Source organism: Phocoena phocoena, chromosome 16, assembly GCF_963924675.1.
Source record: "Phocoena phocoena chromosome 16, mPhoPho1.1, whole genome shotgun sequence".
NCBI lineage: Eukaryota > Metazoa > Chordata > Mammalia > Artiodactyla > Phocoenidae > Phocoena > Phocoena phocoena.
Window position 1 is genome coordinate 57,105,355 of NC_089234.1, and position 13,883 is coordinate 57,119,237.

A 13,883-nucleotide genomic window follows, 5' to 3' on the forward strand; every position below is an offset into this window, starting at 1 on the left:
ATGTCTTTCTTGTGCAGAGGTCCGAGGGTGGCTGGGGTAGTTCTGATTCAGGCTTTAATCTCAGCGTGTGTCCTCTCAACCTGCATCTCACGTGGTTTCCACAGCAAATGGCGGGCGTGCAAGAAGGGTGAGTGGAAACACATAGTACCTCGTGAGGCCTTGGCCTAGAGCTGGCATGCTGTCACTTCCACTCACATCCCACTGGCCCAAGTGCCACATGGCCAAGTCCAAAGTCAATGGGATGCAGAGGTATGCTTCTCTCTTAAAGGGGCAGCCATGGCAAGGGCAGAAGGAGCGGAATGATTTTGACAAATAATGAAATCTACCACAGTTCTCCCAATGGATGGGTTCCAGAGGCTGTACAAATGATGCTAGGGACACATCTCATTCCCCCAAAAATGCCACTTACTTCCATGATCCTCTAGGCATGTGTCTGTCCAAACATCTTTGGAAAAAAAGCCAGCATGTTAGAGGCCACAAAGCGGATGAATGTGGAGCTGGGCCAACGGGGTGCAGTGAAAGCCAATGACTCCAACAGAGACACAATGATATCTCATCAGATACTGGGCTTAATGGAGAATGATGTGTACTATATGTGTAGCACCTGCACAGGCCCCCAGAACATCTGGGCATGGCTCTCAGAGGCTGCTACCATCAACTACAGTTCTATTCACTTTCCTTCTGTTGTGGTTTCAATTTCCTATCTACAGGGCTTTGCTAGGGCGCTTTATCTCTAGGGTGCTGGAGACACAACTTCTCTGCAACAGTCTATCTCTGATTTCAGAGGGTTGCTATCCAAAAGCAAGGCCATGAAAAGCTACCAACATGGTCTCCAAAAAGCAACACTCTGAAAGCATTTATTTGAGACACAGGAGGCCATGGTGCTAAAAATGAAGAAATACAAGTGATTCCCCCATCAAATGAATGTGGCAAACTGTGAAATCAGAAAGAAGAAGGAAAAACAAACTGCAAATTTTTGGCTTCTGAAGTTGCTTCTAAACACAATACCTAAGCACCTTCCAAAAAAGAATTAAAGATTTTTCCTCCCTTCAAAATTTACTATAAAGTAACTGGAAATAGAATCTGAATACGTCTCTAGACGAGAAACATCGGTGTGAAAACAGAAAATAACCGTAAAACACTAACGTATTCAGGTAGTTAGAAATATCTAGAAAATCAACTGACATTTTTAGTTTTCTTCTGACAGCTGGGCACAGTAGAGAACTTTCAATGTCTACCAGCTTATTGCCCACTTAAACTGCGTGTTCATGTGGTTTACAATATTTATTTACAGGCATACCCAGGCTTTATGTAAAATATGTATTTTTTAAAATATTGAGTATAGAGTAAATGTTAGTAATTGCAACCTATCTAGAGGTAATTTCGGATAACCTTTCACATGTTTGCAATTGGCTCCATGGGGTAAGAGAATATATGAAAGACATACACACTGTGCTTTAGAACAAGGTAGCACTTAGTGAAGAACTAGGTTAGGCATAGAAAACAATAAGTAAACCAAACAAGCCATGAGGCAGTGCTCCTTTACGGCACAGAGAAAGCATAAGAGCAGCTAAGACAGGGAAAATCTCATTTTAACAACCCACAGACTTGTGGAGTACTCCAACATGTTTTCCGAGAAAAGCTACTTTTCCCCCCTAAAATCCCTAACGTGAGCAGAAGGATTCCGAGAGACGGACTCAGAGAACACATTAGCAGTGACAGGGAGCTCGGAATGCACCCCTGCTGCCCACCCCAGCAAAGCTGCCCCACGGAGAAGCCATGGCCCTGGGGATCACGATGGCCATAGGTTTTGCCATCATAAGTAATCCCAGGGTAAATCCTTTAGAAAAACAAATATGCAACCCAGAATCCCTCTTTTCTGCCAACACACAGGTCCAAGTTACTACATTTTCTTATGGTAAAAGTCCCTTTCCTGCTTTTGCAGAGGACCATATTGAGGCAATAAAAAAAATGGACCACCTTTTTTGATGGATCCTCCAAAATGCTCTGTTCATAGTTCATCGCTTTGACGAGTACTGGCTGAGCCTCTGTGACTGACCAAGCCCTGGAGATAGAGGAGCGAACAAAAGCAACTTCCTATCCTCATGGAGCTGAGACCCCAGAAGGTGCGCAGCAGCTTTGTCCTGACAAAGAGTGGGCTTCCAGATGCTTCCACTCCCTGTCTTTATCCTAGTTTGCCTTTTGCCTGGAACTCCAAAAACATAGACACAGATGGAAGAAACTAAAGGTACCCAGGGAAGTTTGGGCCCAACTCCAAGTGTCAAGAGCAGGACTATGTAGTATAGTCAGGGAAGCAGGTGGTCCTTGGACCCAAATAGCATTCAACTTGCAGTTTAAGGACAAGAATAAAAAAGATTTCCAAAGGTACATGTTTATTCCTTTAACACATCACGTCTCCCTATGTCTCCTTTCCTCCCTTCCCCTTTCAATCTCTCTCTCTCTCTCTCTCTCTCTCTCTCTCTCTCACACACACACACACACACACGCACATTCTATAGTGCACCCCCCCAATAAAAATACCCAAAGACACATACACAAATATGCAAAACTACACAAAATTACACAAATGCACAAGCTACACAGGATAGGAAACCCAGGTGTGCCCACATAAAGACACGGATGTCATATTTTCAAGGACACACTGACACTCACAAACAAACCTATGACCTATAAGAGAAGGGTCATGATTATAAGCAAAAACACACATGTCTAAACACTTTCTAATAGAAGCTGGGGTTCTTGGTCCAGCTGCCCTGGTAGTTGTGTCTCCCATCGCTTCTATAAGATTACAAAGATTAAACTGTTGGTAGCCAACTTCCTATAAGTGCCTGTAAAACAAGAGGGCTCAGCTTTAAATAATTATGTCACAGAAATGACAACTGTGCTCTTTGCCAGAACACGGATGAATAATTACAAAGCCAGGACATAATAAGCAATTCTAACTGTTGGATTCTTGCACTGTCTCTCTGACGTGCAGGGCTGGCGTGCCCGCCACACACGCCCTCCTGGACAGGTCTCTGCACTGATTTGATCTACGTTTCCCAGAGCAGCGAGCGGGGGTCACGGTCTGGTCACTACAGAATCCATTCTTTGCGGTGTACCACCTCCCAGGCGTCCAGCTTGGTGCTCTCTGCACTGACAGTGGCATGATACGATGGCCAATATTTGACAGAGACATATATTTTCTTTAAAATTTTGGGAAATGAACGAAGCCTAGCTGTTGTAGGTCCATTCACTAAACACACACACACAGAGTCTAGAAGAGCCACTGCAACGTTAGCTGTCACTTCCTAATGAATGACAGCATCGTTCTGTACAATCAGAGCTCAGACAGAAGGCAGCTTTTAAACAACAAAAGCCAAAAGGCAGCCACGAAGGAGAAATGTGTCATCGTGAGAGGGAGCGAGAGCCAACTCCGCACTTCAAGCGCTGGGGCCTGCCAGGTACCAGATCAAACCCTTGTGACTTAGGGGGTTTATGAGTTACTGGATGATTCTGCATTTGCGTCAGCCATGAACACCCAGACTGCCCGTTCTCTACCTCCAAGGCAAGGGCTGTGATTGGAGAGGCATTTTCCATTCTCCCAAATACTTTATGTCAGGAATAAAATGAGAACAGCTCCCCAAATCACGGCCCCCTTGATCATCCATCAGTGCATTCTGCCAAGTAAGCAAAACAGGACGCCACTGCCTCAGAAAGGACAGAAGCCAACTTGAGATTCCGAGTCCGTGATGAAAAATAGGTCTTCACCAAGTGTGCTCAGTACAGCATCGGCAATTCACGGAGAGGAAATTGCTCTCCACTCAGAAGCCGACTCTGGGTGTACACATACCTCCTAGTACATGTGTGTATATATATATATATATATAAAGTGTGTATATATATATATATATATACACACACACACACAGAGATGGAAAGCGTATATGCACACCTGCAAGGAACAAACATATGTCTGTACATACTGTGAGCAGGCGAGAACCAGCCTTTTTAATCCCAATTTATTAATTCAGCAAGGAGCTCATTTGGCCTCTTTCTATCTGCAAGAGAAGTACCAGCACATTGCCCAGCAAACAGCAGACAGAAGGGAACTGCCTGCCATTCATGAGAGGCATACAGCTTGATATGAAACCAGAACACAGAGAAATCCTCCAGTGCACTTAAAGGATCACAGTGTAAAGAGAACACTTCACTGGGAACCCAGATGGTCTGGGTTCTGGTCCCAGTTCTGCCTCCAAGGGACTGTGGGGCCTTAGGGAACTACGTCCTCTCCCAGTTCCTTCACCCATAAAATACGAGCACAGACCAGGTGAGTTCTGAAGCCCTCTCCAGCTTGGAAATCATGGAACTCTACAAAAGGACAACCACCAAATGTCCTCATGCTTTGTCAGAGTAGTTATGTCTCTCTCCAAATAATTAATGACTATTTCAAAGCTTAACACAGTTAGTAAAGATGGTAGCATCCACCACACAAACATGAGCTAATTCTGTAACTGATGTGGAGCTTTGAAGAGCATTTCTGATGATAGTGCTAACGACTCGGAGAACCAGCTACTGCTGGATGCTAAGGAGTCATTCCCTGCTTTCAGAGGCAGGGGAGGACTTCAGTTCCCCCCATCTCTACTCCAACAGAACAGTCCTGCTGTTTCCTGTTTTTCTTCACTTAGGCCTTCCTTGGAGGTTCTGTTTGGACAGAGAGATGCATGGGGAGAATGGTGAGATGAGTGCTCCAGGGGTAAGAGGTCAGAGTGGAAGAATGTAGGCTCTGCAGTCAGACACACAGGTAAAGCGCGGGCTCTAGCAATGATGAGCTGGTGACTTGAGCAGCCCAAATAGCGTCTTGAGGCCTGCGTTATCTCACCTGTACAGTAAGCCAACGTTCCCTTCCTTCCACATTAGAAGATTATGTGAGGACTCACATACCTGGACACAAAGAACCTTAGAACAGTAGTGGATGACATTGACACCCCACCCCAGTACGATGGGTATATCTTTATGAACCCTCCAGATTTCCAGAGCTTCCACGTCAAAGACAATGAGAGCAGGAGAAATAGCATCTATTCTATAAAATGCACGTATACATGACGGTGAGAAATTCAGGATGGTCAGGAATGCAAGATACTATAAACAGTCTATTTGTCGTACTGTGGTTTGGTGACACGGGCTGTCTCTGGAATCTTTTAACCAAAAAAAAAAAAAAAAAAAAAAGAGGCCAAGAAATGAATTATTTCTTTTGGACAAAAGCTGGAATAACTAAAGGCAGTCATGAGCAATACATCAAATCAGTGCCTCCATTAGTAAAACTGTTAACACTTTAATAGGTACGAAGCGAATCACTCAATTAATTTCCCACATGCTGAAACAGGTAACAATACATTTATCTGCCAGTATTATACTCTCCATATCATATATTTCCACAACTGTTAGCAATTTTATTCAGCATAACGGGAAATAAGTTGCACCTCATGGATTCAGGGAAAGAAAGTGGCCTGAGGTCTGCTGCCAGCTGAGCAACTTGACGGAAGAGGTTGCATTTTTCTGTTTTGGTTCTGTTTGTTTTTTCCTCTTTCCCTCTTAATCACTTCCAATGCGTGTGCAGAGTGCTCAAAGTCAATCAGTGAGGACAAACGAGACCTCAAGGATTTCTGGGCTAGTGTTTTCCACACACGAGCTAGGATCCCACAGGAAGTGACCGTAGCGCCACAGAGCTCCAGGGCAGTGAGGGACCTCCAAAGGGGTCATCAAGTCCATTCCCCAGCCTCAGGCTTCACTGAAGGACCCCAGCTCCTCCCAAGCCCATGTCCTTAATAATCTCCTTGTGTCTGAATCCAGGACCCCAAGCCAAATCTCCCCTGCCTCATCAACGCTGTCATTAAGATAACGCCACGTTCAATCCCATGGCCTCGAAGCAGACTCAGCTGGCGAAGCGAAGGTCAGTGAACAGCATTCCCATGAACAACACGACGGAAACACACACCAGTCCCAGATCACATTGTCAAAAAAATCGCCTTCCCTGCCAACAATATTTCCAAGAGCTATTGAGCCCTCACCTGTGGACAAGAGAAAATCACTCTCCCCCAGCTACCCTTTGGTCCCAAGAAAGAAGGGGCCCCTCTGAGGCACTAGAGGAATACTACCCCCCTGAGAAACAGTAAATGCCCAATGCTTTCCTGTTTCTCCTTTTTTAGCTACAGACCTGCAGAGGCCCCACCTTGTAAATAAAACATCTTCCAGGAGGCCCGAAATCCTCCCCAGGAACGTCACCATTGGACTATGTATGATGCTGCTTTATTGGTACAAGAGCCATCTGCCTGAAATCACCTTTCCAATAAGGTCCCCTAGGCTGGGTTACAGGAAGACCCAGCTTATACCCAGTTCTACTTCTTGTTTGGCCAACAGTATATCCATGGAAGAAATCCTGGCGTGAGATCCCTCCTGCATTCTGAACACATAGGAGGACTTCCTCCAGGGTCAAAGAGTACCCAACAGGTGAGGCATAACTCCTTGCAAAGAACAGTCAGTAGAGGGCTTACCTTGGGCTTCACTACCTTCATGAACGCCCCTCTGACCAAAGCTTCCTCTCGTTCTTGTTTGGTTACTTTACGAGCATCCAGAAACTTCAAATTGGGCAGCTTGTGCAGAACAAAGCATCTGGAAGAGAAGAGTCAGAGGTAACTCAGGAAGACTGGGGTGACAGCCTCAAACTTTCATGCAATTTGTCTGATGAGCAGGAAACTACACCATTAGGTCTTCAGAAGTTTAGACCTTGGTTCCTGCCTCTCCTCTCTTCTTTCACAAAGAATGAATAACCACTCTGGGGAAATCCAAATGGTTCTATTTTACACAGATACACAACTAAACTTTCAAAATATACACCAATGGTTGCTCTTGACTCAAAGGTAGATACACACACACACACACACACACACACACACACACACACACACACACCTGGATTAGCCAGTAAGATCCTATCAACGTGTTTACCTTCTACCATTCTGAAAAATGAACCCAACATCTTTGCTACACAAGAAGTTCTCAGTGAAAATAACCTACAACCTGATCATACCATTAATGTCATCTGGATCATTCTCATCTCTGAGATAACAGCAAATCTTCATTTTGAAGCTGAGACAAGAACCTTTAATTTGCCATCAAGATAATAATAATAACCTGGACAACTTTGGGATAGCAGTAAGAAACACATATAGCTGAGAAATGCTCCCTTGAGGAATCCAACAGGGGTTTTGAGGACTTTTTTCTCATCATCACTGAGTTACTTCTACACTGGAACTACGAAGATTATCTCCATCAAGGAGAAACGAGGAAAGTTGGTTTCTAGGGGATATTAATAGCCCCCAAAATGCTATATGGTCTCCATCCCCCTGGAGAGAGTCTTTGGGATTCATTACAGCCTCCAAGGATAACCCAATGACTGACCTCTTGTGTGATGAACTATCAAGCAGGTGTATGGAGTTGACAAGAAGACTTGCCTGGCCAGGAGACAGGTACATAAACATATAAATAGATATATAAAAGATATAGACACCTGCCTATATGTCTCCTTCCTCAATGGTAGTCACCAACCCAGATGCTCTCCATCAAGCCCCCATACTCCATCAATCAAAGGAGCAATTGTTTAGACCCTGTCCTGCTTAGGAAGAAGAGTTGAGGACCCAACGTCAAGAGCAATAAATCATTTCCATGGGAATCTGACTTTTTCTCCCTATACCCAGCCTCCTCCGTACCCACTCATCTTCCAAATCCCAACCTGCAGGAAGTTTTCTCCTGCACCCGCAGCCCACATTGCTTTCTCCCTTCTCAACACTCCCAGGAGGCATTTTCAGCACCCTGCAATTTAACATTTTATTTATTTATTTATTTATTTTTGCAGTATGTGGGCCTCTCATTGTTGTGGCCTCTCCCGTCGTGGAGCACAGGCTCCGGACGCGCAGGCTCAGCGGCCATGGCTCACGGGCCCAGCGGCTCCGCGGCATGTGGGATCTTCCCGGACCGGGGCACGAACCCGTGTCCCCTGCATTGGCAGGCGGACTCTCAACCGCTGTGCCACCAGGGAAGCCTCCATTTTATTGTTTTTTAATTGCTTTGCTGGTGTTCAGTTAATGTCCTCACCTAAACTATAAGCTTTTTGAAGGCAGGGAGCAAGTTTTTTTTTTTTTTCCCTCACCCTCACACCATTTAGGAAAGTAGCATTAGAACGGACTCCATAAAATACCAGTTCATTTCAGTTGCACAAATATTTCTTAAGCACCTACTACGTGCCAGACCCTAGGTATACAGAGGTGATTACAACATGGTTCCTACTCTTAAAAGAGGGTCTTAGTGTAATGAGGAAGAAAGACTCACCCAAAGAAATTAGAAATCAGCATAGGTAAGTGCCAAGTTTGAGGTTATACACAAAGTAGCTTTGGGAGCACAAAGAAAGAGGAACAGGAAATCTCAAGAAGGCTTCAAAGATCCAAGCCCTAAAGCAGCCCAAGCCCTGAGCTTTCTCTCAGTACACGTGTTACTTGGGGTGTGTAGCAGGCCTCCCTCCTCAGCAAAGCCTTGGGTTCCCAAGGCCAGCTTCCCCATTCATCAGGTGGTCTCACATCACCCCATGGCCTCGCATGTGCTTGTCCAGGTAAAAGATTTAGCTGATCACTCAGGTGCCAGAGACAACAGCTTAGAGGCCTCTGATCACAGCCTTCATATTACTCTTTTTTAAAGTCAAAATACTCCAAATTCCCTTGTGTATCCTTTTCCTCCCCTGAAACTTCCACACCAACATCTGAGGTCCTGGAAATTTGACGATCTACTTCCTGCTTCCTTCCTGGCCTCAAACTATGCACTACCTTCTTTCCTGCTTCTCCCTGAGCATTTCCCTCTCCCAATGTGGCCTAAGCTTACCCTAAATTAGAAAAGCTCTACAAAGGCCCAAATGACCTTTCTATCCTCCAGGAGAACTCCCACTGGCCTCAGTCAGTGTCAGAAAAAACTTCCATCTTCTGCTTGTAGCAGCAAAGTCTTGATGACAACAGATTCTTTCAAATAAAGACACGTACAGATGGAAACAATATGTCAGGAGTGACGCTCAAAGGAGTAAAGACACCCACTAAGTGTAGGGTGGGAAAAGATGAATATTCAGGGGAAGAAAACATCAGTATTAGAAAATCAGCCAATGTTTAATGATGGAATGAAAGATGTCTTCACAGGGCTGGCAGGAACCACGGTGACAACAGACAGCACGTTGTCATTTTGCCCCACTTTGGATCACAGCCCTGAAATCAAAGGAGAGAGAGAGAAGTGCTGGCTTTTAAGCTAGTTAAAAATTTTAGATGACAAAGAGCTGCTGTTTTCAGAGCACTCTTCTTTTAGAACCAAAGAAATACCCATGGAATAGGCTGCCAGTTACCCCTGTAAGTAGAGGTGACTTGATTCCCATCCTGTTGGCCAGCCTGGGGTTTCCAGGTGGTCGATGCTTAAAGATGTTTGAGAGGCACTAGGAAGGCTTGTCCCAGATAGTTCAGTCGGAAACTCAGCTCAGGGCCCAAAGTTCGTCTCTTAAGATATGTCTTCTTTCATTTACTTACATATTCACTCACCCAACAAATAATTAAGAAGCTACCACCTGCCAGGAACTGCACTAGGTACTGAGAATAAGGTGATGCACAAAACAGACAAGGTCTCTACTCTCAACGAGCTTATATTCTAGCACAGTTGTTCTCCAAGTTGAGGGGGCATCAGCATCCCCCAGATGCCTTGTTGAAACACACATCGCAGGGCCCCACCCCTAGAGTTTGTGATTCACTACATCTGGAAGGAAGTCTCAAATTCACATCCTAATAAGTTCCCAAGTGAGGCCGATGCTACTAGGCCTGCTGTGAACCACCGTGCAAGTGAAAATAACATCACGAGGAATAACCGTTTTGGAATTATGAGGTTGGTAAGGCCACCAAGAGTCTCCTTTCCAGTTCTGCTAATGGTCTGTCCTGCTCCAATGTCTGTGGTACCCAGCGCCCAGACAGCAGCCACATCTACCAGACCTACCTGCCCCTTGGTGGTTTGGAATTGGCTCCAAACATTACTGCCAAGAGGTAAGTCCAGTGGGCTTTCTGCCTGCCTGTCCCATTCTGGTCTTGGGAGATCTATTTCCCTTTGTTCTAGGTCATGTCAGGGTGTCAAAAGCTGCAGCTTCAATCCTGAGTATAATACAAGTTTGCCATAAAAATACAAGAGAGGATTCCCGAAGCCACAGAATGAAGGCTTTTACAATATCAATTCAACCCTTGTAAATTTAATCCAGGGTTATTTGTTGCACCAAAATCTCTTTACTGTGATGTATTACTTAGTTACTGGGGTTATCACAGCCATATCCTAAAGTTGCACAGTACATAAAACATTTCAGTTAACAATGCGGTAAGGTTAACTCCCCCAGATAACCTGCAATCACCAGGGCTAGTCCAGATGACATGCCTCTGTCAGCTTCCACGAGCTATTGATGGTTCAATCAGTTTGTTTTGAAGGTAAAGTACAACAAAAGGGCAGTAAACTTATTCAGGCTGTCAACAGGGGCTATTGGGAATGGGGCTTGCAGGTAAGTAATTCTGGGTGTTTTAAAGCTATTATCAAACAGCAATGGTTGAAGGAAGAGACAGCTACTAATAACACAGAAGGCAGCCATCATAAACCACTTTATGGCAGAAACCCCCGTCTATAAATCCTGCAGCACCCGGAGACAGCTTCAGATTTATAAAACTGCTTGTTAAGCCAGGGCACTGCTTAATGAAAAGAGATCTGTCTAAGTTCTAAGGCTCAGGTCCCCTGCTCCAGAGGGCAATGCCAACTTTCCTGACCTTCCCAAGGTGGCTGGGAGAAAGCCGCACGGCTGGGAGGGGTAGGGAATGAAATCAGGGGCCCTCCTGGCTGTGATACGGAAGGTGAGGTTATCAAGAGGAGACCAGGGACCCTGGGAAGTTGTTCAAAGACCCACCTGTCTCTGTCTGCTAACAGATTCTCCAAAAGTGAGAGCCCCACACAGAGCTTTTCGGGTTCTCTCTCTTTTCATAGAGGATCCTCCACTTCCTGAAAGAACTTCTCTTAGGAAGTAACCGGTTACCTACAACTGGTAGGGGGGACAAAAGGAACAACAGAAAGGCTTTTTTGTTTGTTTATTTGTTTGCTCCCAAATCAATTTTCTCTACCGAAATCCCAAAGCTCTGGCATTTTTCATCTAGACTTCAAAGGGAAGGGAGGATGCTCTTGTCTTCTGCCCACATCTGCTTCCCCAGGGGATCCGGCTGTTCCCCAGGCCCTCTGCACAACCACAGGAACACCAAGACAGATCTCCGATGTCTGCTCCTGGGGCTGGCTGCCATGTTTCATCCTCTGAGGAGACTCTACTCAAGAAACACCACATTTCCAGATCCTGAGGGAACTGGATGTGGCATCACTGGGATTTTCCCCACTTCCTTCCTTTTACAGCACTCAATGCTTCTTCCTATTGCTTCTTGCTGCCTTCATGCTCCCATGCACGGGAAGGGGGGAGACCTGGTGACTGGTGCCCCACCCGGGGGCCCCGAGGGCAGCAAGGGGTGATCCATGAACTGCTCTCAAACTTTCACAAAGCTTAACAGAAAAGCGTGGACGCGCCAACAAAACATCAAGCTTCTTTGCTCTGGACTGGATGACATCAACCCAGTTTGGTTAACACTGCTTACCTCATGCTGATCAAAAGCACTGATCAACAGCTAAACGTCTCTGACGAATTTTGAAAAGTTAGCAGCGGCTTAAATGCGGCTTATGGAAGAGACCAAAGCTTTCAAGTGTTGGGGGGCGGGGGGGGGAGTGGACAAAATGACAAGAGGGAGGTCTTCCCAACAAAAAGCATGGGGACTAACGGGGCAGAGGGAAGAGCCCAGGCTCTGGGCTTCGCTTGCTGTGTGATCCTGGCTCAGCCTCTGCCACCTTCCTGAGTCTCCATTTCTCCATCTGTGCCCTGAAGGGAAAGGGCTACATGCTGCCCCCCGCCTCTTTTAAGCTTTAGCTGGCTTGAATTCCATGTGCCTCCAAGTTAATTTACAATAAATGCATCCATATCCTCCTTTCTTATTACTCCAATTTCCTTGTCTAACCACCCCTTCACATCTCCAGGTGAAGGAGAACCGTGAGGAAAAGTCAATAAAGACCACAGAGGGATGAACAAACACTGTGAGTGGAGAGATGACAATGCTGTCTAATGAGCTGAGGTGAGCTCACCTACAGCATTAATGAATGCCTGACGACCGGCCAAGGCCAGCTGACTTCCCTCACCGTTCACCGGCAGCACGTTTGAAGTCTCAGTGCAAACAATACACCCACAGGACAGACCAAGGCCCTCGACAGAGGGTCACCAGCAATTACGCTGTGGGCTTCTGTCACTTTGATCTCTGGGTCGTGACCTTTGCTTTCTTGTGATCTTCAAAGCCCAGATCGCAGATTAGCTGGAAAATGCTCACTGGGTTATGTAAGCCACAAGTTTTACAGCTCCTCTATGGCTGGGAAATGCTGGTAGCCCAAGACGGCCAGCAGACGATGGCAGGTCCCTCCCTCCTTCCCCTTGGCTGAGTGAGACAGACACTGGGCAGGCCCCAGGGCTGCTCCCTGGGAGGCAACAAAGAAAGGGTGTCACGTTTTAAATAATTTCAAGTTGTAAGGAATACAGAGGGGCCTACTGAGGAGGAGGGAGGAAGGAGAAGCCAACCAGAGATTGGAGTGGCAGGAGAGAATGAAGGATTTAGTGACAGAAGGATTTAGTGGAGGAAGGGGCACTAAGAGACCATGAAGACCAACTCCCTTATTTGATGCCTGAGGTCTAGCACTTGTGTACCATTGACTTCCACTCTACTGTCTTTCCTGCAGTAAGAGGAAAGAAAAGAATGACAAAGGAAGACAAGAAATAGACCGTCCTGGGCATCCAAGTTCCCCATACTTGATTTATTGTCTGGCCAGTATTCAAGTCCACCGGAGGCCCCAAGGGGAACCTTAGTACAGTGGTGACACCCTGGCTCATCTCGGCTTCCCCATCCTTTCCTGCCCCAGTCCTGAAGGCTGCTGGATCTTCAGGTCCAGCACCTCCATTCAACATTCATTCCAAAATAGCAGCCCACTGTGTATACACGGCAAAGCAAGGGCAGGTTTCCGCGCCTGTAATAACACGGTGAGCTATAACAGCTCACCATGTTAACAGCTATGAGCTGTGATGAACGGCACAGAGAAACCCCAGGCCCGGCTTAGCTCCTGCCCCAGCAGGACCAGGGCACCGCTCAACAACGTGGGAGCATGTTCATGCTCACTCACGGATTTAAGGGGCCCATTTTACTGTTGGGACGTGTGCCAGGAAAATCCAACTGGGTGCACAGGGGTAAGTGAGGAAGGAAAAGGGGTGATGTGGGCAGGGAGGGGAGGAAAGCATCAGTAGAAACTGAAGCAACTGTGGGTCCATTTCCAATAGCTCCATAAATCTGGTCACTTCCCATTTCTGGTCCAGTGGTCCACCATGTGACCTGAAACTGGACTGACCTCTCTGAAATCAACATATCTCACGGAAATGAAACAAGAGACGTACTTGTTTTGATGTATGGCTGGGTGACATATTATAAATACCACCTCACATAACCACAGAGGATGCCAATCAATGTGAAATTTTTTTAGACAGCACTAAATGAACCATGGGTTCTTGCTTCTGAATACACTCCTTTAAGGCTCCTATTACTGCTTAAATGATTAATAGAAGACATATTGTCAGAAAATGTACTTAAAGTGAAAAACAGTAAACTGTAGAAATATCATTCATTTTTTTAAGCAATTTTCGAGTGAACATG

General features: G+C 45.9%; 1 protein-coding gene across 1 annotated transcript in view; it reads right to left on the reverse strand.

Annotated features, from left to right (window-relative positions):
- LRMDA (leucine rich melanocyte differentiation associated) overlaps positions 1-13,883 on the reverse strand; it is a 1,124,791-nt gene that overhangs the window by 491,885 nt on the left and 619,023 nt on the right. Inside the window, exon 5 of the mRNA XM_065894827.1 lies at positions 6,555-6,672. Coding sequence (XP_065750899.1) covers positions 6,555-6,672 — 118 coding nt within the window. The remainder of the gene's footprint in view (positions 1-6,554; positions 6,673-13,883) is intronic.